At 41.7% G+C, this 23,808-nt stretch overlaps 1 protein-coding gene across 3 annotated transcripts in view; it reads right to left on the reverse strand.

The window, feature by feature from the left end:
• Positions 1 to 23,808, reverse strand: part of ddah1 (dimethylarginine dimethylaminohydrolase 1) — a 92,177-nt gene that overhangs the window by 21,978 nt on the left and 46,391 nt on the right. For all 3 annotated transcript variants that reach the window (XM_084355681.1, XM_084355682.1, XM_084355680.1), the window contains 2 exons: positions 2,129 to 2,228; positions 756 to 829 (listed from right to left, as the gene is read on the reverse strand). In XM_084355681.1, the coding sequence (XP_084211807.1) occupies positions 756 to 829; positions 2,129 to 2,228 (174 nt within the window). The remainder of the gene's footprint in view (positions 1 to 755; positions 830 to 2,128; positions 2,229 to 23,808) is intronic.

The following is a 23,808-nucleotide window of genomic DNA, read 5'->3' on the forward strand; positions in this document are numbered from 1 at the left end:
ATATACAGTATAATGGATAGAGAGGTGGGGGAGGAGTGAGACAGAGATGGATGGAGGGAGAAATGGAATCAGAGAGACAGGGGAGCTAGAAGAGAATGAGAAAATCAAGATTGATGAAGTGATGATGCTGTTATCTTCCTGGTGGTAAAGCTTTTATGATTGATAACATGTAATACTTTTTTCTTCTTTTCTTGTTTGTGATGTCTGATCGCTCACAGCAGGCTCGTGTTTGGAGACCATTTAAGATACTTAAGAAGAAAAAAGCCTCTTTTAAAATGTTCCTCCATTCTCATATACAGTAGTAATGTGCCCAGATCACACGCCGATTCAATACATTATCATAATGATTGGCCAAGTTAGCATACACCTTTTGAAACAAAAGTCATTTAGCTTATAGTTTTGGAACTGAACTATCAGTTTTATGTCTTAAAACTAGCGTTTCATATGCTAGTATGTATCTTTAAAGAAACAAAAGCACAACTATTGATATTTAAAGCTACTCTCTATCAATTTTTTCATAAGGCATCAGTCAGACACAACCACAGAGAATTACAACTAAGTTCCTCTCAGTTCTCCAGAGCTTTAAAGCCTGCAACATCACTGTTCTCAGTGTTGTTTTCAGCTGCAGCAGACAGATGTTTTCAGCAAAAAAGCTCTAAATATCCACCATGGTAGACAGACTAAGTTAGCGACTAGCTAACGAACATATTGGAATATTTTACAGCTAAATACTGATACACTTATTTGAAACTCACCTTAAAGGCATCTGCTAGGATCTCTGCTCCTCTCTGATTGGTCCGTTTCGAAAGGCCCACAAAGAACTCTCGACCTGAAGAAAGAATCAGAGTTCAATTTAATTGATCTCATTGAGGTTTATTTAAAGAAGCTCAGTGGAACTTCTGTGATGACCAGCTGGTGGTGAGTTTATGTTGGCAGACTATTTCTAGTCTAACATCAGCTACTGTTGCTCTCTGTTCTCAGAGTGGAGAGAGGCGCTGAGCCGAGGCACTCAAGAACGTGCATAAAGTCACATCCTTTGGACTGTCACGGAAAATCTGACCCAAGTCCTTCACAAAGAAAGCCACAGTCCAGCAGCATTAAGCTTAAACACATCGTCCACAGGCTTGTATAGGCAACCCAGAGAGACGGGGAAGGGGTTGTGCTGCTGAGGCCATACAAAAGCATTGCCCATGAGGAACTGGGAAGGTAGACAGAAGAGGGGAAATAGGTTTATAATGTTTATGACCATACATATGATATCTAAAAAAATACAAAACCTGTAAAGTCTACGGTGATAAAAGTTTAAAAAGCTTGAACAGCAGCAACACGAGGAGCCTGTGGTGCGACAGCAGCTGAACACTACAGTCACCACAGTGTGTACTTTATACATGCCTGTGAGAAAGGCCAACTGTGGTCAGTATGGTGGGGCACGAACACACAGAGACCTGACTGCCTGGCGAGGCTGCAGCAGCTCAGGGATGGGCTCCTAATGTAGCTGCTGAGCCTTCTCCCTGCCAACAGGAAATGTTTCTAACCCTGCCATGTGAAACCCATTTCAGCTGGAAGGAACGAGCGCACAAAGCCAGCGTCTAGAAACCCAATTAGGTGTACTATGCTTTTTTCCAAGTGGCCTGCACAGTGTAGAAGGCACTGTCCTACATTTTAACTCACCACATGACTGCAACAGAACGTACAGAAGATCTAATAAAGACCACCACGCTCTTGACTCTCACTGCCCTCCTCGTTTTGATTTACCTGATGCCAGAGAAGAGGCCATGTGGCGCAGTGCAAAACATTTATGCATCAGATTATTTTTCAAGGGAAATTCTGCTTAATGTGCTGACGCACCAGGTCATCGAGGTCGCACAGAGGAATGTTCGTGTGGAGGATCCAGGAACACAGAAATGTATTACAGACTCTTCTCCCAGAAGAATCTCAGGAAAATCTCTATGAACTCAGACTGCAGAGGCTCACATCGGCTATCTCTCTGCTTTCTAATGTTTCACCATCATATTGTGCTGAACGTTTTTCAAATCTTCAATATGTGGATGAACACAGGCTGCTGTTAGAATGGCATAATGTGTAATCACCGTGTTTACAGTGATTGAAGGGACGCGCTGTAGATTACCTGTAAAAAGCACGTCTCCTCCATCCAGCGTGGCGTTCTCGTCAGTCATCTCCACAATGTTCAGATTCAAATCCTTCAGAGCTCCTTTCATTACCTCCGTCTGGAACAAACACGAGGACACAAACAGAAATACACTGAAAACATCTGCAGATATTAAACAACACACTGAAATGTAATGACGTACAGTAAGCCATCAGCGTTTCCCATCTTCAGGAACATTATGACACGGTCCAGTTCTAATCAGGCATCTGTAAACAACATGATGAAAATCACTTTGAGGATTTTCATTGGATTTCAGTTAGGCACAGTAACTCGCAGTACCCAGATTCCCGAGATTGAGTGCAATGAAACAAAACCTTTTCTCCCCAACAGGTTACGATGACATCATCTTAATGAGCCATGAAATGATGTCATTTTGAAGGAAGTATGTAAAATCTTTTACAAGGCAGTGTCTGCGGAAAATAGGTACGCTGAAGGACAAACTAAAAAAGCCTCTTCCTGTCCTTTTGCTTCGGGTCATCTGTCTTTCATATATTTAAAGGAAGGAAGTAAGGATGGTTTCCACCGGGACAACATTAGCATACATTATGCAACACATTCCCTGGATGGAAATCCACATTTCACCTGCATGTCCTCGGTGCTGTAATGGAAACCTGAGGAAAGAGCAGGTCTTTATTTGGCTGAACATCGGCTGGTCCGCTCTCCTGTCTGACCGCCCAGTGTGATTTTACTGTCCTGTTTTTGGGGTTCCTGCGGGAGTAGTTTCCAAGGCCAGTCATGTTAGCGAGAGCATCAGTGTTTCCACACGCCCTATCTCGCTATGACCTCAGCCTGCTCACTGTGCTTTTTGGCCAACGTAATGCTTCTGCTTCTCCTCATCTGTGGAGGGCCAAACCATGAGGTCATCCAGGTAGACTGCCATGCAAGGCACAGATAACACAACGAGGGACCGCATGTGCACACATGAAGACACTAATGACCTACACACACATTCGCATATGGACAAATATTTATACAGTGGTATTTAGAGGTGCAGCAGTTAATTGATTAGTCGATCGAAATAAAATAAATTGGCAACTATATTGGTAATCCCTTGATTAATCCCAAAATTCTTCAAGATTTTCTGTTTCCAGCTTCTTAATGTGAGGATTTGCTGCTTCTATTCATTATTTGTGACAGTGAATGAAGAGACTTTGGGTTTTGGACAGGTGGTTGGACAGAAAAAGCACCCAAAGATGTCACTTTGGGATTCTGGGAAGTATTTTTTACAAAAGGGAGAAACCGACTCTTGGCCTGGCCGATTATCAGAGCCAATATTCAGCAATTATCTGTACCGATGGGATTTTTTGTTTTTTGTCAGCTTGCAGATAAAATAAATTAATTTCAAAATGTGCCAATTTGGCTCTGATGCAGCATCCTCTCTCTGCCTGCAGCTACCACTTGTGGTGTGACTGGTGATGTACAAGTGATATATACCTACAGTATGTACCTACATATATACTGTACACTGCATAATGAAGTGAACCTGCAAAGTAACTAGTTACTGTACCTAAGTCATCAAATAAATGCTGTAGAGTGGAAGTATAAAATAGCAGAAAATGGAAATACTCAAAAGTAAAGTAAGTACTGAAAGTACCTGAACATTATACTTAAGTGAGTTACTTGAGTAAATTGTACTAATTATCATTCAAATAAACTAAATAATGAATTAATAAATAGTAAAAATAATGGTAAGATTAATTGAAAATGATCATCAGCCCAAGTGGTATTATACACTTGCCAGTTTATTAGATATAATGGGCTAAAACCAGCACAGTCCTGCAATAAATCCCATCAACAGCTGTATGGTCATTTTGGAGGCTGTAGTTTGTGGTGCTGTTGAATTACATTGCCTTATACAGTACCAACAGGTGTTTCTAATATTTTTCCATTTCTCTGTATAAATCAATACAGCTCCACAAACTACATCCTCAAAAATGAATGATGAAGTGAGGATTGAATTCAGGATGATTGTATCAGACTGAAAAATGAGCATATTTTCAATAACACCATGCTACTATATTTGTTTTCACAGCTGTGTGTTTGGATGACTATGTCTTTTAAATGTCCTCGTGACCTAGTAGCATTTTTCTGATTTATTCACTGTCCAGAAGTAAGACATTGGAATCCCACTGAATAATAAAACTTTCCTCTGCTATGTTTTTATCTTCACTACAGGGCTTCTGTACATCTTTCTGCCTCAGTTAACCAGCCAGAACACAGTGTCCTTCAGAGAAACTGGGTCACAAATTTATGAGTGGTTTCTTAAAAGTTCTGACAGCAGCAGCGTACAGTGTATTAAGCAAAAGTAACAGTTAATCCCTCTAATTTTTTTGTTCACGCAAAGCAGAGGCATCTCCGAGATAGTCTCTGCTTCCCATTTAGTTAGGTGGCAAATAAAAGGTTGAGTCAGATTCTGAGGAAGTAAACAATCCAGATGGTTTCGAGAAGTCAGACTTTTGATGTGTGTTGTGTGTTGTTCAGAGTTCCACTGCTGTGGAGCCTCAGCTGCTGCATCACCGATTCATCATTACTTCAAATATTTAATGTATTAACAGAGACCGTGTCTGCGTGTCTGTGCCCGTCAGCGAGGCCAGATTTGCACTACGAAGCAGGAGATCAGGCTTTCAATATTTAAAATCCAGATCATATTGAGTATATAATTAAAAAACACCGTTCAAAACAAGGCCACACACAGTAGACACACTCTCTGCCTTGTCTCCACCATCATTATCAGCCACTGCTGTTTCCTTTCTTCTTCTATCTGCAGCACACTGGAGCCTCCACTATCACAGTGGTCGTCTGCCCAGGAATCTGCAGGACCGCATGAAGCAGCTCTTTACTTCATCTCTCTGGCATTTCCTCTGACATCACTGGAGGTGATGTGACCCAAAGGGTGTTTAGCCCCCCTCGCCATGTGAAATGTAATGGCCCCTATACACAGACAACAGTGTGATAGCTGCTCTGTCTGCTGGGTGCGTGTGGCGGAGATCATCAATCAGGGCCATCTTTCCACGTGGACACAAAAAAATGTAGCTTAATGAGTTTGGACGAGAGATTTAGTGCAAAAGGAAAATGAGATGTGGATAAAAAAAAAAGATAGGAGTAGAACAAAGTGAAGAAAAAAGCAACAGGAGTATCATGTCACCACATTTTAGTGGAGTTCCTCCCACCGAGGAGAAGACTGAGTGTGCACCGTGTGATGTAATGGGCTTGTGTATACAGTTTGTAAACGGTCAGACGTACACCGCTCTACACAAAGATAAATTACAGACTTACTGTAGTTCATCACTTAGTTTAAATAAACAAAGGCTGTAGCCTAAATCCTGCAGGCAAACCAGGAATGATCACACAACTAAAAGGTTCAATCAGATCGATCTGTGGCTGCGGCATCATCCACTCTTTTACAACATTAGTTCCCAAGAACATTTGACATCAGCATCACGGATTTGTCATTCAGCTGTGTCCTTGCACTGTACGACCCAGCTCAGCTCAACAAAGTGATACGATTTTTCTTTCCATAGACAGTTCTGAAGAAAATGTCTTCGGATGTATATAATGTATTGTGAAATCACAATAAAAATGATCAACTACGATATTTGTATGTATTAAATCTACAGTAAAATAAGGGCCAATTTGTTGCCAAAATGTAAAAACAACAGTAATTTAATGTAGCACACATCCTGTTTATTTACAGGATATGTATTTAATACAGTAACAATGGCAAATAAATACTGTGATTAGGTTACAGCACAATACTGTAATTTAGCAATAACGTGTTGTAGTTTTACAGTAATGGTGTGTTTGGGTTGTTGTAATGTTACTGTAAACTGTTGTTTACAATACTTTAAGATGATTACAGTATGATATTGTAATTTTACATCAAACTACTGTAGTGTCTGGTCACTGCAGAAACACAATGCGTAACTGTAATTTTCATGTATATAACTGTAAAACAATGACTATATTACTGTGAATGTAATGCATTTTTAGCCAGCTTTAGCCACATTACAGTGTGGCTTCCAGATTTGGCAGTTTTGAGGGTGCAGTAATGATAGCGTTGACAATCGGCTTTACTTAGCGGCAGCCTTAACTAGCTTTGTTAAAAAATTGGACAGACAAGCATGAGGTGTGCTAGATTTAAGCCACTTTGGGGCAACTTGGTTTCATTTCCAGATAAAAAAAATCAGCAAAAGATGAAATTTCTAGATGATTTCTATATGAAACTAGTTGATTTTTGTCCTATACAACCTGAATTATACAGTATTTGTTCAAAGTTCAAAAACAGTCCAATAGAGAATCAGGTCTTGCATTGGTTAAACAACAATGCGCTGCTGAATCTCCTCCCAAAATGCTGCCCCTTTGGTTTGAGATCCTGGGACTGTGCAGGATTTATTGGAGCAAATCTTGTTTGTGCTGGATGTCGTCATTTGTAAAGACGACAATGGCCATGAAGGGATGCATCTATTCAGCTGAGATATTTCTGTAGGCTGTGGTGTTCAAACAATTCTCAGCTGGCACAGTAAGCCAAGAAAACCCTCCAGACATCTTCACACCTCCACCTGCCTGAATCCTTCACGGCACATTTTGTTGCAGCATGATGTCAGAGAAACAGCAGTTCAGTGAAGCAGATAACCTAAATACTTGTGCAAGGTTGGCAGGAGTTGACCTGCGTTCACACAACCATCTCAAGATTCAGGGAGGTCTACGCTCAGACATAACCACCTGCGATCATTGATATCTCAATTTTAAAAGAAGCGACACAGCTCATGGCACATCAGTTTTCCATTTTACTTTATCACCCTGCTCATCAACCAGTTTTTGCCTGCGTGACTACAACTGAATGGATGATCATACCATTCCCAAAAAAACATTAAAATCAGCAGCATGGGGAAAGGCCCAGGGGAATATCTGAGATGTCAAAACTAGCAATAAGTAAACCTCACAACCTTGTCTGTTGTTTGTACTGTATTAGATTCACAGCCATGTCTGTCATAATTAGCAAAACAGAACCACTGGTGTGACCAGGCTTGTTCTCTTCTACAGTGAAGCAGCCACTGAATGTAGCTGACATTTACGTCTTCACCTGTATCAGTCTAATACAAGTGCTTGTGTATGAGTTTTGCTGCTGGTTGTGGCAGAGCATTAAGTGCTGTAATCATGATTGACAAAGCTCTCCGAGCCACAGTGTAATAGGAAAAACGATTAGCATGCCACTGCAGGTCCTGAATACCCCCTCCACGGATACACTGCTAATTAGAGATCAAGTTTGAAGTTAATGATCTGCAGTTTCCTGACATGATTCATATTGCATTACAGAGAAGTAAATCCATCCACAAGATAGTGGCCAACTTCAGGTCCATCAATCAAAAAGTCAAGGGCAACTTCATCAATATTTCTTACTTGCTGGCTCACGGTGGTTACAGTGCTCGTTATCTTGGTGGTATACAGAAGAGGTCTATATGATGTCAAGCTGAAGGTAATTAATCAACTGTATTTATATGCATAACTGTTTTATTTTTCTATCTTTTATGTCATTTATGTCAACCTGTCACTCAACATCACTGTAAACGAGGGGCTACCCGCAGTGATCTTCAACTTTAAATAAGGGTAATACATAATTGTCTGTAGTCACACTGAGTTTTCATCAACAGTCAAAGTGAAAGCCTTTAAAGGAAGAGTTAGACACTTAACATACTTTTCAAGAATTAGAGAGGATGATTGATACCAGTTTCATGTCTATAAGCAAGGCTCAAAGTTTCCCTTTTCCAGTCTTGTGCTAAGATAAGCTAACCTCTGCTGGCTGTACAGTCATATGCACCGACAGAAAACTAAGTAAGTATGTAACTAAGTACATTTACTCAAGTAGTGTACTTAAGTAAAATTTTGAAGTACTCATGTACTCGCTTTGCTCGTATTTCCATTATCTGCCACCTAATAGTTCCACTCCACTACATTTTGAAGGCAGATATTCTAATTTTCACTCCACTACATCACTACATTTATTAACGATAGTTACTAGTTACTTTGAAAACTGCATGCTACATCAGAGCCAAAGTTGCCCATTTTCAAATGTATGTATTTTATCTGCAATTAAAAAAGAAAGTGATTCCAATAATCTGAAAAGTGATTCAAATAGCAGCTTACTCGATAATCGGTCAACCCATTCAGTATGTACATACATGTAAATATATGTGTAGTTGACTTTTATTCGTACTTTTTGATACTCAAGTTATTGCAGGATGATTAGGGGCCTCATTTATTAAAATTTTCTTGGATTTGTACTTGAAGTCTTAAGATCATATTCAGAATCAGATTCATAAAAGCTTAAGCAGGTTTTAAGGAACCTATTTGTCACTATTATGCACCTGTGATCATAATCTCAAATCAACTTAAAATGACAACACCTGCCTTGTGATTCCCTGTTATAAAATGCCAGCACAAATGAGGATTGTTCAGGAAGAGCAATGGAGGGAACTGAGAAAATCAAACATTTTGATCAAGTGATGGTGGAGGAAATTGCAGCCAGGCATCCCATAATTCTAAATATAGTAATATTTTAACACAATATTACAAGTATGACTTTTGGGTAGCACTGAATGTTTGCCGAACAGACATGAGAGTGGCATCAGTATTCTCATCTAATTCCAGGCAAGAAAGCCAATAAGCGTATTTCCCAAAAATGTCAAACTAGTCCTTCAACAGGTGCAGACATTTCGAATTTCATTTGGTGACCTTAAACCAAATCTGAGACTCTTTTTTGACAGAATATCCCTCATTCAGTATCTCTCCCTCCTCTTCTTGTACTTCACTTTCTGTCTTTCTTTCTTTGTCTCTCACATTCCCTCTATTCTCTTCAGACCCTCGTGTCGGGGTCAAGAATGCTCTACAGTGGCTTCTCATGCAGAGTGGCCTATTATCTCTCACTGTGAGGGACATCCAATACCCCACCCGGCCTAGGTGCCAACTCACTTTGCCAGCATCTCCTCTCCCTCCCACCCTCTTCAGCTCCTCTCTTCTTCTCTCCTCCTTTCCCCCGGAGTGCTTGGCCAGGCGACATGCTGTTTGCCAGCACCCTGCTTTGAATGAAAAAGGCCTTTTAAAATTCATTAGGGGCTGAAGGCTCTGAGATCCAGCCGGTCTGCCTGCCACATTCCTGCCGTTCCAGCTCAGGACAGGGGAGACGGAGCAGAGAGAACAGCCTTTTATTTGGGGCTTTTTATGGACCCCTTCTCCCTTCTCTCGCCCCTGGTACCCGTGGATATCGCATTCTGCTAAAAAGGACCATCAGTCTGATAGAGCACGGTGCATTTGGAGAGGGAATAGAGTGCACAACAATAGCATTCCTGAAGGTCATCCTAGCCTCCCCGCACCAGGCAACAGAGTCCCACGCTCCGACATAATGGGGATACAGCATTCCTCCGCGCCTCACACGCAACAAGGTTAACCTCTTTAACTGACAGCTATCAGCTGCAGCTTGTGAGTTTATAACGTACATGAAATCAATGACTAGGGTTGTCACAAGAACCGATACTTCGGTACCAATTCGTTGCCGACACGAAAAAAATAATACGATACTTGCTTTTTTCTGGTAACGTCAGAACCGAATATACAACTTTTCACTCGGCGAGCCGTGTCGATTCCTGGCGGAACTGACGGGGGCAGTATACGCGTGTGAGCAGCACAGAGCAGTCAGCGGCGCTGAAGAAGGAAACCTGCCGTCTTAGAAAGAAATGGCTTCAGCAAGTGAGAGTGAAAGCACAACACGTCGGCTCGTCGACAAGACAGGTACTAAGAGTCGCGTGTGGAAATATTTTGCATTCGAGGCGGATGAATACGGAGCAATTCTAGACTCAAACAAGCCGACATGCAAACAGTGCCTCAGAAGTTTTCAAACGAAAGGAGGAAGCACGTCAAACATGGCCAAACACCTCAAAGACAGACACCCCGACTTGTTTAGAGAATTCAAGTGAGTTTCGAGTGAGTTTGCGTTTACTATCACTGTTGTGTCACGTCATACGTTAACCCGAATATGCCTACGTTCCGTCATTTGGGCATGAGAGTCAGCTGGGGCGCAGGCTTCTACTCTCGCTCAGTCGCTCCCTCATGTAGATGTTTAACGTAATGTAACGGTACGGTCTGCGTCATTATACGTAAGGTGACATGATGAGATACTGTCTGACAGTCTCTTACCTTATGTTATTTAAACTAAAAGTACCTTTTGGCAGTTGGCAGCTGGTACTGCAATTTCAATTCTGTGCAAAAAGATGTTGAAGCACAGTGGTGTTAAATACTTGACAGTTTGAAGCAGTTTTCAATAAATTAGTGAATTCAAAAGTACATGGGTTCTGTTGTTTTTTTTTTAAATTGTGGTATCGAATTAGTATCGAGAATCGTGGAAATTCACAGGTATTGGTGTCGACTACTGAAATTCTGGTATCGTGACAACCCTATCAATGACACAATGATACCAGACAGCTTGGTTGGTGAAGACAACAAAAAGGACTTTCAGCAGGGATTTTGTCACAAAGCATTTCTTATTTCTTGCCTCAGTTGAAATCAAAAGACAAAATAAGGCAATGAGTCGTCCTGACTGATCGTTACCTTTGTTGAGATGGTTAATGTGTAACAAACAGCTGTGACGGCGACATTAACATCGACTACTTCAAATGTTTTCAAACGTATCAAAACAGAAGAAAAAACTATAAATATTAAAATCACTGCATTAAAAAGTCTGTTGCAAGCAGCTGGTTGCTTTTCATGCTTTCCAGGAGTTTTTCAGGAGCTCAGCAGTCAGAAAAGTAGTCCATCAGAGCAGGAAGGAAAGATTTGACCCAGTAAACAGAGTACAAAGACGTGCGGATACATCTCAGCTTTCAACACAGTCTGAACTTTTGATTTCTTTGTTTCTTTGTCTGTTCGTACACCTTCAACTGGTAATATAAAACTTTTTTGCTTTAACTTCCCATTCTGAAGTAAATACTGATTGTAATGGCTGTAGAAAAATGGCTCCATCCGCATATAGCCTGATTCCCTATATTCGGTTTGCCGTCAGGCTTGATTTCTCCCGGAAAAGCGGACATCGAGTAACAGCACAAAGGAAACACCAAACAGGAAGAGACATTGTATTCCCCAGTTGCAATCCTCAGGTAACAGTGGAACAACTGGAATAATAAAAAGAACCCCGCTGATGAAGGAGGTAAAGGACGTTGAAGGGGGAGAGTGATCAAAGTCAAGGTAAAACAAGAATGAACGGATGGACATTCACTCAATATGTCAAAGTTTGTTCCGGATTTGTTTGTGTCCTCTAACCATCAGTATTCTTTCTACTAGATCAGTGCGTAACAAAACCATCCGACTTAATAATACAGCTGGGTGTCTTACTCTGCCTTCTCACAGCACACTAATGACATCAGGATTTCTAGGAAAACTGGGATTCTTAAGCTTGTTTTTTGCTTTTGACAGTAGCCAGGCTGTTGACAATAGCCATGTCGCCAATGCTATGTTTGTGACCACAGCACGAACAGTAATACACCAGGGAAACGGTGGGAGGGGGAGAGATGAAAAGTTGTCAGTTTCAACTTTTAATAGCTTATCTTAATTTTGAAAGTTTGGGAACTACTGGCCTATTTACATAGCCAGCAGACACTGACCAACATTATCATTCCTCTGAAGTCCTGTATCTGGCCAGCTGGCAAAACTCGAATATTCATTCTCCTCTGTTTTGGTCTCCACCAACTCCTGAAGGAAATATCTGGCTTTACTATGTTCGTTATTTTCTTCGTCTGGGTTTATGAGAACATTTCTGTTATAAATAAATACAAATATTGGCTGGTGCAGAGTTTCTTTTGGAACCCGAAAGGACTCAAAAACATAACAAACAATCAGGCAAAAATGTCATTCTCCTGATTCAAAGAGCTGTGCACAAAACCAAGGAACAAAAGTGACTTGTTTGTATTGACATATGGGCACAAGTCTGAACAGCGAGTCTTGTGCGTCAGAGCTTAACTTTGGCTGGACACCCAGGACACAGATGATGATCGCAACAGATAGCAATGGCCTAATGAGAGGAAATTTCAAAGACCAGTGGAATACAGAAGGGGAATAATGACCGCAGTTCAGGGCAATCGACCAAGTGGAATTTAAAGTAAATGCACAAATCTCATTAGCTGTGCAACAACTAGCTGGATAAGGCTATCTGAACCTTTCAGGTATTAAATCTCTGGCGTCATGGAGGAAACAGAGAGATGAGATCCTGTTGTTTGCTGAGAGGAGTAAGTGCGATTCAATGGCACAATTATAGATTTGTCAAAAGTTTGCAACCGGTTTCACTGAGTGCTTCTTCAGAGAGAGCGCCTTCAGGGCTGAAGAAATGGCAGCTGAGAGGGAAAAAATGTACAGAAGCTGTAATGAGGTTCTGACAGTGTTATTCTGACATTCACATACCTCTTGCTCGATAGCACACACACACACGGATGACACACAAAAAGACGTAGACAGAAAAAACATGAATTCAAAAGTTTTTCCGACGATCGGTACGCAATAATTATTTTCTCTCCTGCAGGAACACAAAGGACAAAAATCCCTCATACACGAGTTGCGCAGGTTGGTGCATACATGGAAAAAAGGGCCCAGTCTGATGCTGTCATGGTGGTCAAATGGTACATTCCTGAAGGGAACTAACAGCGAGGGTAAGCGCTGTCACAGCCTGTAACTAAAGTAAGAAATGACAACAACTCATTTAGTGGCAGCCAAGAGAAAACAAACCCTCCGTGGCCTGTCCTTGCGCTATCCAAACAAATCTTTCGTGTATGTTGGAACATACCTGTGGTTAACCAAGCCATGACATCCCCCCACCCCCCTCCTCTGGCAATCTCACCCATCAGCTTTAGGATTACATAAATGTTGAGAAGTAGGTCAATGTGAAGGCGTGTACAGTTAACAGTAGCAGATCTGGAGACCCTCGCACCACATCGACCACAAGGATCTGGCAGTCTGCCTCTGTAAAAGAGCTGTTTCAGCCAAACCGACTGCGCTGCCAGACTGCTTTCACTTGGGGCTCCCAGGATATCAGGGCTCCGAGGAGGAAAATACCACCCTATAGTCCTGCTTGGACACATTTACAGCCGTCTGAATGGAAGGAGACAGCAACGAGGGCAGGATTACACAAATCATTTGAAAAGAGAGTGAGAGTCAAAGTGAGATTGCAGGGCATTATGCCTCGCATTGTTAAATGGGGTGTCTTCTGCTTTGTAAAAGCACATGGTGTGTGTGAGGGGTAATTGCATTTTGGAGAGCTGTGAAAAGCTGTTGTAGCCCTCATATAATACACATAAAAGAGTGGATGACTGACTGTGTAGAGACTCTTTCAGCAGAAATAAAGACTTCTTGGTAATTAGTTTTTCTATTAACGTTCTAGTGTTGCTTCATCGTCCACTCCTTTTATTATTTTTAGATGGAAAACTGAAATTGAAAGAGAATACCAAAATGACATCTCATTATGAATCTTTCAATGAACGTGGGTCTCAATTTGGATCCTGAACTGATGAACAGTTTTTCATATTTGTGGAGAAGGTTTTATAAAACAATCTCTTCATCTACCACCCTGAGACTGAAGTTCTGAGGACCTAGGTCCCATTTTCTAAATGAAATTTTAAAGCTAAGATGGTCATCAAACCTCTTACACATCCTTAAAGATTTGCAGCTTGTAACCGATAAGAGTTATTTCTACGTTCTTAGAAATGATTACAGATTAAGGAGTACCTCTGTTGAATAATGCTTGTAGAAACACTCTTAGATAACATTCTTAACCTCTGAGATCAGCCTTTATCAGGAAAAGAAGGCCCTGCGCATTTCTCAGCAAGACAGCAAATACATCAGGAATTGGAAGTAACCGTCAAATATGCAGTAATGTCTAGATAAAGAGGAGCAAAAATGCAAAAAGGAAATGTTGAGAAACCAATAAAGGCGGAGAGACAACACCTTGTACAATCACATCTAGAGACACCCAAGCGGAGCGGAGCGCTGTGAAAATAAACAGAAATATGAGTCTGTTTGACGAGTCCAAAGTCTGTCCCAGAGCAAATAAAGCGCCCGCTCCAATCAGCGGCGCTGTAAAGAATGTGTCTGCTGCCTACCTCTCACTGTGACGGCTCCACAAATACAGGAGAGCTGCAGGCTAGGAGCTGTTGGAGAGCAGAAGGATGGAAGCTGCTGGTGACGAGTGAACGTGGGGAAAAACACAGGGGGCTTCAGTAAATACATCTCCACTTGGCACAGACTCCTCCATGTTTATTGGGTTTGACCCCCACAGACTGGACCTCTATACCCAAACAAGGGGGAAAAGCCAATAAACTCCCCTACCTCATGGAGAATTATGGCTCACCTTTCTCTCGATAGCTTCCCAAATAATATCTTCACATCTAACAACACTATGCTACCTAAAAATGTAGCTTTGTTTACCACATTCACAAAACAGAATTCGTGCTGATTTGCTGTTTTCTTTAAAAAAAAAAAATCATTTGGCAACCTCAACAAGCACTGCTGCAACGCAGGCTGGTTTGGATATCAGCGATGGTTGTTTGTACTCAAGACGAACAGCCTGCATGCCAGCCAGGTCGTTCTACTCTATACCACCGACAAGCAACGCCAATAAAATGCTTTTACGACCAAGATTTCCTGTGCTGTATGACATCGATTGGAAAAGAAGTGAAATATTCCAAAGATTGGAGGCCTGACTGTGAGTGCTAGCCCTGTTAAGGGTCGCTCCACTCTCCTCGAGTTTAATAGTTTAAGTAGGGCTATAAACTTCCTAAGCTCCTCTCTGATAAGATTTACGCTTGAGCCGTTTACCTGGCGTTATTATCCAAAGCAATAAAACACTAATAGCCCAATCAGTAAAAAGTCATATATTAACATAAGAGTGAGTACAGAACAGGAAGTAACGTCCAAGCTGAGTGCAAATGCCCATTTGCCATCACCTTTAGCCTACCTGGGCCGACAGACACAGGGCCACCCATATCTCTGGTAAAAGGTGACGAGGCAAGGAGTACAAGGTGAGAACATTGTGTATGTCAATCACACCATGTGCTACTTGTGTGTACGTAAGAAGGCCATACAATACTGTAGTCTATAGGATTTAAAGGGACAATACCTGTGGTTTTGCATGTCTACATCAACTGGCTAAAAATGATGTATAACTTTCATTACTGTAAGGCTGCATGATATAGTTAAAAGAAAAATCATAATGATATTTTTGCAGATATACATTTTCATTTTCAGTGAAAAAAACACCCTATTTAACCCTATTTTTTGGGGTCTGTACCTAATAAACAGGTTTTCTGACATCTGAAGAACAACATTCATGATAATAATAAACTTTATTTATAGGGCACCTTTAAAAAAGACGTCACAGGAGAGGAAATAAAAACAGATAAATAGAAGAGGAGTAAAGGAATGAAAAGAAGGAAAGATGAAAAATCAGTTTAAAAGGATGACTTCACATAAAAGCAAGTCTATAAAAGTGAGTTTTAAGAAATGATTCAAAAGAAGTTACTGATTCTGCGAGCCTTATCTCCTCGGGTAGGTCGCTCCAAAGTCGAGGGGCCCTGGCGGCAATAGCTTGGTCACCTTAAGTTTGAGCCTCGACTTTGGAACGAACAGAAGGGCCCCACCCGATGATCTAAGGCTGCGAATAGGCTCAGGGAGAAAAAGTCAGAAAAATGTAGTAGTATACAGGATATCCTGGTTACTGTAATGATCCACAGACCTCACTGCTTACAGCAAAACTACTTTTTACCAAATAAATAGTCATCACCTTGAGCAGAGGGGACTGTCTATGGAATAACAAGCTGATGTTTCCTTTTTTCCAATGTTTTCAGCCCCACAAACAAAATTCCATCTCATCTTTATTGTTTTAGTGTGGTGACAGAAACCTCAGACGAGGATGTATGACCGGGGAAAAGACCTTGATACCACCGGAGTCAAGTTGAGTCATCCTTCGTTTTATATCCCAAAAAACGAAAATAAAGTTTCAAAAGGCTTTACAATCTGTGCAACAAATAACATCCTCTTGATTCGGATATGGGACACATCCACAGGAAAAAGCGTCAATTTGGGTGGAACATCTCTTTAAAAAGGAACTAAAATCTGCAAACACGGTGGTATGGTCCTTTAACGAGCTGGAAAGAAAGAGTGGGCCGCCTGAAACTTCTCGAAGCTGTTGCTGATCGATCGAATGAGACTGTTCTGAAAGACATTCGGAAACAGATGAACTGATGTAAGATGGTAATACGCTTTAGCAGACGTCTGCCAGGGAGGTTTTGTGGAAGTACATATGGTTTATGATCGAAAAGGGGACGAAAAGTTGAACGGAAAGTGGAATGCAACTGTCACCAGAAGTCATTTCCCATAACCTGTCAGGCTTTCCGAGCTCTGCGGTTAACCGACTCTTGTTACCCCCACAGAATCAAAACTTGGCACCCGTTTCACGTGTTCCAAAAGATGATTCAATTGAGATGATTCGAGTAGGAATCCCCATAGTGTTTGTTTTTGTTCCACGGGCTGAGGCCCCTGGAAAGCCAAAGTCAAAATACCCAGAGCTCCCACATATTTAAGCTGTTTCAACATTTGTGAGGCCCAAGGTGTGCCACGGAACGGAATGTCCAACCAAACACGCTCCGCGAAGGTTTGTCTGGATTTATGTGGCTCGGAGCCTGACCCACCACGGCCTTTTTCCAGGGGAGGAGAGAGATATGTTTCGTGCTGGTACAGAGCTGCATGAAGGGTCGAGAAAGGAGGCGGAGAGTTTTGGGTGAGTCACGGTAAGATGAAGTTCTTGTCGAAGGCTTCCCCCTTCTCTCTCTCTCTCTCTTCCCTCCCACGCAGGGAGTCCTCTTAGTGTATGGTGCTGGCTTGCTCAGAGAAAGAGGAACCCCCGGCTAAAAGGTCAGGAAAGCCATACAAGCGAGGGGGGAGGATTCAAAGAATTTTGACCTCACTGGATATGAGCGGCGCGTTCCCTGAACGGTTCCTCTCACCATGTGCTCCAATACTGTTAGTTTTTGTTCATGTTATTGACATTCTGGATATCTGCAGAAAAAGCAAACCAGCCTTTGGCTGTGAGCTTGTATAACCGACGGATCAGACCACCTTCGGACGCCACGCATACTGTCTCGAATGTAAAAGAGTCTGTTTATGTCTTTTCATATCTGCATTCTTTTCATTGCTGAGGTGTTCCAGCAGTTATTCCTCTTTGCTCTGTCCAGAATACTTAAAACAGCATGGAAACACAGAGCAGTTTTGCAGAAAGAAAACATCATCATACCACATGGATACACCCACCATTTCCAAAGAATGCGATGGATGTGTTCCCAAAGGGGAAAAAGCGGAGCTTGCCAGGCAAAGTACAGACTAACTGCCCATTATGAGGGATTTCCCAAAACAGCCATGTGAAGTTGGATGTATGGGGGGGGCCTGGTATGGAAAAATGAGGAAAATGACTATGTGTTTTAATCTTGAAAGGGAAAAGAACAAGATGGGCCAAAAGGTTTCCCATAAATGTTAATGAAGGGCTTTCCCAGAAAGACTTTTTTTTTTCCTCCTTTCAGCTTGAAACAAGAGGTCAGGTGCTAATGTTAACCAGCAGGGCTGGATCCAGGGATCTGACTTTCAAGCAGAGGAAAACCATGCAGAATTAACCATACTGCAGGGATTTAGTAGTGAGGTAGCTAACTTTGCATGATGATGTGTTAGAAGAATTGAGCAGGCCTCGTGCACAGAGCAGCACACAAACCTGAGAAAAGCCAAGAGCACTGAATCACTTTTTACTTTTAGAACCTGCATCAACCGCAGCAGAGAAAGCCTCTGTAATTTGTCAGGTATGTTTCCATGTCGGTAATGTGGTTGCTGAATGGTAGCGGTTTCTGTGATTATTAACAATTAACATTTTGGTTTCTATCTTTTGTTGCACATTTGTCTTTGCACAGTGCACAACATGGCTGCTGGGGATTGGGGAAAACAAGTGCAGGCCCAGGGCTGTGGAAGCAACTTCAGCTGTTTCTGGTGTCGACAGGGACGTTAGAAGACACCATTTAATGTTTTGTGTTCTGCAGGTGGCAAAAAGGCCAAACTCAACAACATATCTGACCCTCAGTGACACATTGTACCTGGACCTAGACACCTAAACCTGTAGTGAATGACTGCACTGGTCTATTGGTCCTGTAAACTGATGATAATCTGATGTCTGAGTTACAATATCATCTTTAAAAGGAAGTGTGTGCAGAGTGTTTCAGACAGAGAGGGAACACACTGCTGCAGCAATGAACAGTATGTTAATAATTGATGTGTTACTAAAGCATATAAAAATATTCTATAAGTAACCCAAAATAAAAGTATTAATCTAAAAATTAGCATAATATGTCTCCTTTTAGAAAAAATACACAAAACTATCCAACAGATAGTGACTAAGGAGTGAGCAGAAAACCACATCAGAAACTGCATTGGGATTTGGGATGAATGTATGAATGTAGTGAAGCACTAAATCCTTTGTGTTAGTTTAACATCTTAAAACTTAAGTGGTTACCTGGCAATCTAAACTGACCGACAAGCTGGTGGGAAACATGCAGGCACCAGAGCAAAGCCACCACCAACAGACAAACAATAAAAAGCTTTTGGTTTTTGTCAAAATGAAAGCATTGCGGAACGGACGCACCACTTCTCTGCCACTCTTTGTTCTGCTGCAAACAGACACTTAGTGTACGAGTTCATCAGAAAATGAGAGTGAGACAATCTGCAAGGTTCTCACTTTACAGATAGTCCAGGAAAGACAATTAAATCTGCAGCAAACTGAGCTTAATAGTTATGTAACTGCGGTGTAGGATGTATTTCCCAACTAAGTGTCCTGACAGTGAAAAATAACAGACGCAACCTGACTCTTAATATCGTAATATCTATTTTAGATTCGCCATCAATGCAAAACATTTTGACACTTCTACTCCATAAATCAACAGGTGGCTCCATTGTGTCTGTGTCATGTCTGTAGGAGTGGTAGGATTACAGTTTGTTACCTGCACCCCATTACTGTCCAGACAGCTTTATTACAGTTGATATTTGATACCGTTGATACCGTAATGACTTTGCATCACTGAAAAGTTGCTTTAACTGCATCATCATACTGTTGGCTGTCTGTCAGTGTCCATTGGTCCAGTATAGTAAGACTTTGTTATTTAAGACTGTCATCGTCGGGGCTACAGCTGCTTCATGATGACTAAGAGGATCAACACTACACTTTAACTTGAGGGCTGATTGCTGATTGGTCACTTGGATATAATAACCTACTCTCCGAAGTGTGTTCTTTCATTTTCTGGAGGCATTTCTTCAACAGAAGTCAAACAACTAAGATATGTTGGCTTTCAGTGTGTTTCTCCATGCATCTCCCATTGACTTCAATACAACTGTCACCGCAGTCTGCCACCAAAGCAAGCACCGAATGACCAGCAGACAAATCGACTACCAGGTGAACGTAGTGGAGGATTAAGCAACTAAATAGTTTGATATTTTCTTCGGGAGCTGGTAGAGACCAAAAACTGAGCTGAAAGGAGAGTGAATATTGGACTTACATTCAGCAGGTGGACATAAAAACATGAATCCAAATAAATAATGTTGCTCCAGGTGCTGAATGCACAACATACTGTAAAAGGGTGATTGCAGGTTGCAGGAGAAACTATGACAAAAAGGAAACATCCATGCATGACATGTAGCATGCTTGTCTGTTAGCATGTGAATCTGTGAATCATCATTCTGCAGTCATCTAGCTAACTAGTCTGAAACCAGTCCCTGGCAGCCTCCTTCTGCTTTCCTGTCAGTGATAACAGGCTTCCAGCAGTCAGGCCCGTCCAGCTTTGTCTTTGAAGCTGCACATGTAACCCATGTGTGTGTCTGAGGGCCACAGCCGCTCCCTCCCTCACCTCGCACTGCTGAGGCCTGGACTCACAAGGCCACAGAGCTCGCCCCTCACCCTCGGGCCTCTATGCAAAAACATCGCCACTGCAGCGGTGAAACGAGACAGACTGTAATGGAAACGGCACACTTTCCAGACACTTGAGGGAATAGCAAGCATCTCTGCCTTAGTCTCGTCAGGAAAACATACAGACTACCATCCGTGGTCCTCCACCCCCACCCCCACCCCCTCTGCTCGTCTGGACAAGGGGACATCTCGTCTTTCAGGAAATAACTGGGCAGGTTTCATAATGATTACAACACAGACATTATAGATAATAAACCTTCGAGTCAGAGGATTTTCACAAAGATAACCAAAACAATGAAAAGCCTAATTCATCAGAGATTCAGTGTTCAGTATGTACCTGCTTTAGCGATGCAAGGTTGCACGCTTTACTTTGGAGACAGACATTCCTTGAACTCACATTTCAGTGTTTGGTGTTGCATACTGATCATTCTGTGATTCAACAGATGAATCATAAACTGGAAGTCTAGACAGCCGAAAGAGTCACACGATAGTTTAAACAATGTGAAAAATATCAATTATGACAATATTTCCGCCGAGCATGTCTTGTGGAATTTGCAGCCTCACCTGTGAGATGTTGGAGGGGTGCGGTGATGGACAAGGCTGCGTTTTAAAAATTCCTACAGTCTTATAAACTCCAGACTTTTTTGCTGATATTTGGCGGGCAAGTATGACAATGTGCTGCTTTTCTTCTCTACTAATAATTGATGAATCGAGACAATCCTGAGCAGATGAATGGATAAAAGGAAATTGTTGGTTGTAGCGCTACTGTATGCTGCATAACAAAGATTGGGACTGTTTGTCTACAGCGAATCAAGGACCCAGCATGAGCTCAGACTGGGCCTGACCTATAATTTCAATCAAATGCTGAGCTTACAAAGGTGTTATTGTACAGAATTAGTCCAAATGACCTATTTCACCTCAGAAAACAAACATCTGAAAGGTGACCGGCATGCGGCTTTGTTACAAACTAGTTCACTCAGGGTGCAGCTTCAGACGGCGTTTGATCTCAAAAGTAATCCAATCTAATCTCCAACTTCGCGGGTTAAATAAGGACATTTCTTACACTCAATTTAGGCCCAACAAAGTCCGTTTTGTGCAGTTTTGAATTCTGCTTTTGTTGCCAGGTTAATGAAATAATCTTTAAGTGTCCACATCAGATTTAAAACAATGTAAATGAAGCAGTGTTGAGGTTAAGTCCTGCCATCTGCTATAGGTGGATCAGAGATTAGAGAAGAAGCTATAAGGTGAAGAAGTGTGTCACTCCCTCCGCCCTCCTTCATTTCAACATTATAGAAGTGGATCGCATTTCGACCCCCCCCCCCTCCCAATCTGATAACATATAGTGCTGTTCAGAAGCTCTTAAACCTTGCCATTCTTGACATTCTCAGGATTCTGGATGGTGTGACCTCATTGGGTGAGCGAAGCTGGTAGGAAAATAGCCCCCGGCCGTGCCTTTGCTTCAACATGGAAAGTTAAGCTAACAAAGAATGCATGACTATGTGCAAACTTGACTGTGGCCGCACTTGTGAGTAAAAAACAACATGTTTTTCCTATGTGCTGTTCTCCTATGCTTGATTTCAATGAGATGTGCAGATTGTTCTGTAGGTGCAAACGTCAAATGCACGTGTGAGCATCTGCAGGTGTCGGCTTCCACTTTAACTGAACATAATAATATTTAGAATAAAATAACATGTATGTATTCATTGTGCCCACCACATGTGAAACAGTATGCACCATGTGATGCAAAACAGTAAAGTGAAATCAAACACACATTTTCTTGCTTCATGTGTCCCGACTTCAACCGGCGTCAAGAGTTTTAATTACATCTGTACATTACAACAAAATGTATGGCCGTTTACCCACATCTGGTCACCTGTAAGTATGTACTAAGGTACTGTTTAACTATAATAGTGTTAATTTTCTGCACCGTTTTCAAAACAGTCACAGCTATTGCAAAATTATTCCAATCAGTGACAAGCTGATGCAAGAATATCATTGTATAACATGTTATGTGTCTTGGCGAGTGACTACGTTGTTTCATAATTTGATAATTCAAACTGTGAAACCTAAAACTCCCGCTGGAGCTAAACTCAACTTGTGCTTCATTTGACGAGATGCCTTGAAATGAAACTATACACCTCTGCAAAGCAGTGAGGAGCTGCAGGTTCAGGTGATGAGTCTCAGCAGGTTTACCATTACAAACAACCCCTTTGTCTATCATTTGCATCCCGACTGACGCTCATTTTATTGGGCCGATGACAATACCAATATCAGGGAGTAAAAAATCAGATGCTGATACACGGATACACACACATTTTTGCAATAATCCCCCGAAAGCGGTTTTCAAACCCTTGTGACAAAGACATGTAACAGAGGCAGGGTATTTTGCAGTTTAACAATGAAACTGAAAAAAAAGCACATATAAGCCATAACTGATATATCGATGGGACTCACGACAACAAAACAAAGTGACAGTATGTAAGTCTGAAATTTCCCCTTGAATATCAGGACACTTTAACTGATAGATAGCTTTTTCAGCTCATTTCATGCTGGACAGGCAGCAACAAAAATAAAAAAACTGGCTTGCGAAAGCTTGTTTACTGGAAAACGTCTGCCTACAGTTTTATATGGAGGATTTATGAGAGCTGTAAGACTCAACTATACAGTCTACAGTATTTGTAGGTCAGAGAGGCAAAATGATGCTCCCAAAACTGTAGACAGCTGCAGAGGTTGATGTTAATCCTGTGGTTTGATGCTCCAAACAACTGTTTTTCCGATACCAGGATTCACTTGATCCAATCACTTCGTCCAAAAAAGAAATCACATTCAGTAGGTTAAAGTTGCATCTGAGAATGATCACATTAATGCTTGCAAAGGGAAAATAAGGTGAAGGATGAGAAAAAGTAGGTTGAAGCAGGAGTTGCAGGTAGAGACAGATGAAGAGGAGCAGATGGGGGACGATGAAGAGGAGGCAGCGGTTGTGCACTAATGCTTGTCACAGTTCTGATGGTAGAAAGCAATTATATGGCCCTTTGCCTCGTGGAATGTTCTTGGAATACAGAGCAAAGCGATCCATTAGGTGTGCTAATCAAGGTGTGTGTGTGTGTGTGTGTGTGTGTGTGTGTGTGTGTGTGTGTGTGTGTGTGTGTTAGTTGCATGCCTTTCACTGGAGCACATAATTACTAGCTGGTGATAAAAAGAGGAGAAGGGGGCATTGTGGGATAGCTGCGGCATGAGTCGCCATTTCTACGAGGGTTTATTGAATGACCGTAGGTGGACATGATTAACTACATAGCTGGGAGCTCAGGTATGTACTGACACACACGCATCCAAACACACTCGTGCACGTCAATCGATACTTTATCAAATAAAAAGCAGAATCTGCAAACGCTTAGAGAAAATGGCACATGTATGCATCGAATGTCACGTCTCCTGAAATGTGCAGCATGCACACATGGACAAACCACAAATTTGGAACGATTAACAAGTCGGGCCAAAAAAAATGGAAAGCTGTTTATACTCATAACCAGGCTCTGAAAACATTCATTTAGTCAGGCTCTGCTGAATCACTTACCAAAACTGAGGTGGAAAAAATATATAAGCTCAGAGTCTGGCT

Source organism: Pagrus pagrus (genome assembly GCF_965226575.1).
Source record: "Pagrus pagrus genome assembly, chromosome: 6".
NCBI lineage: Eukaryota > Metazoa > Chordata > Actinopteri > Spariformes > Sparidae > Pagrus > Pagrus pagrus.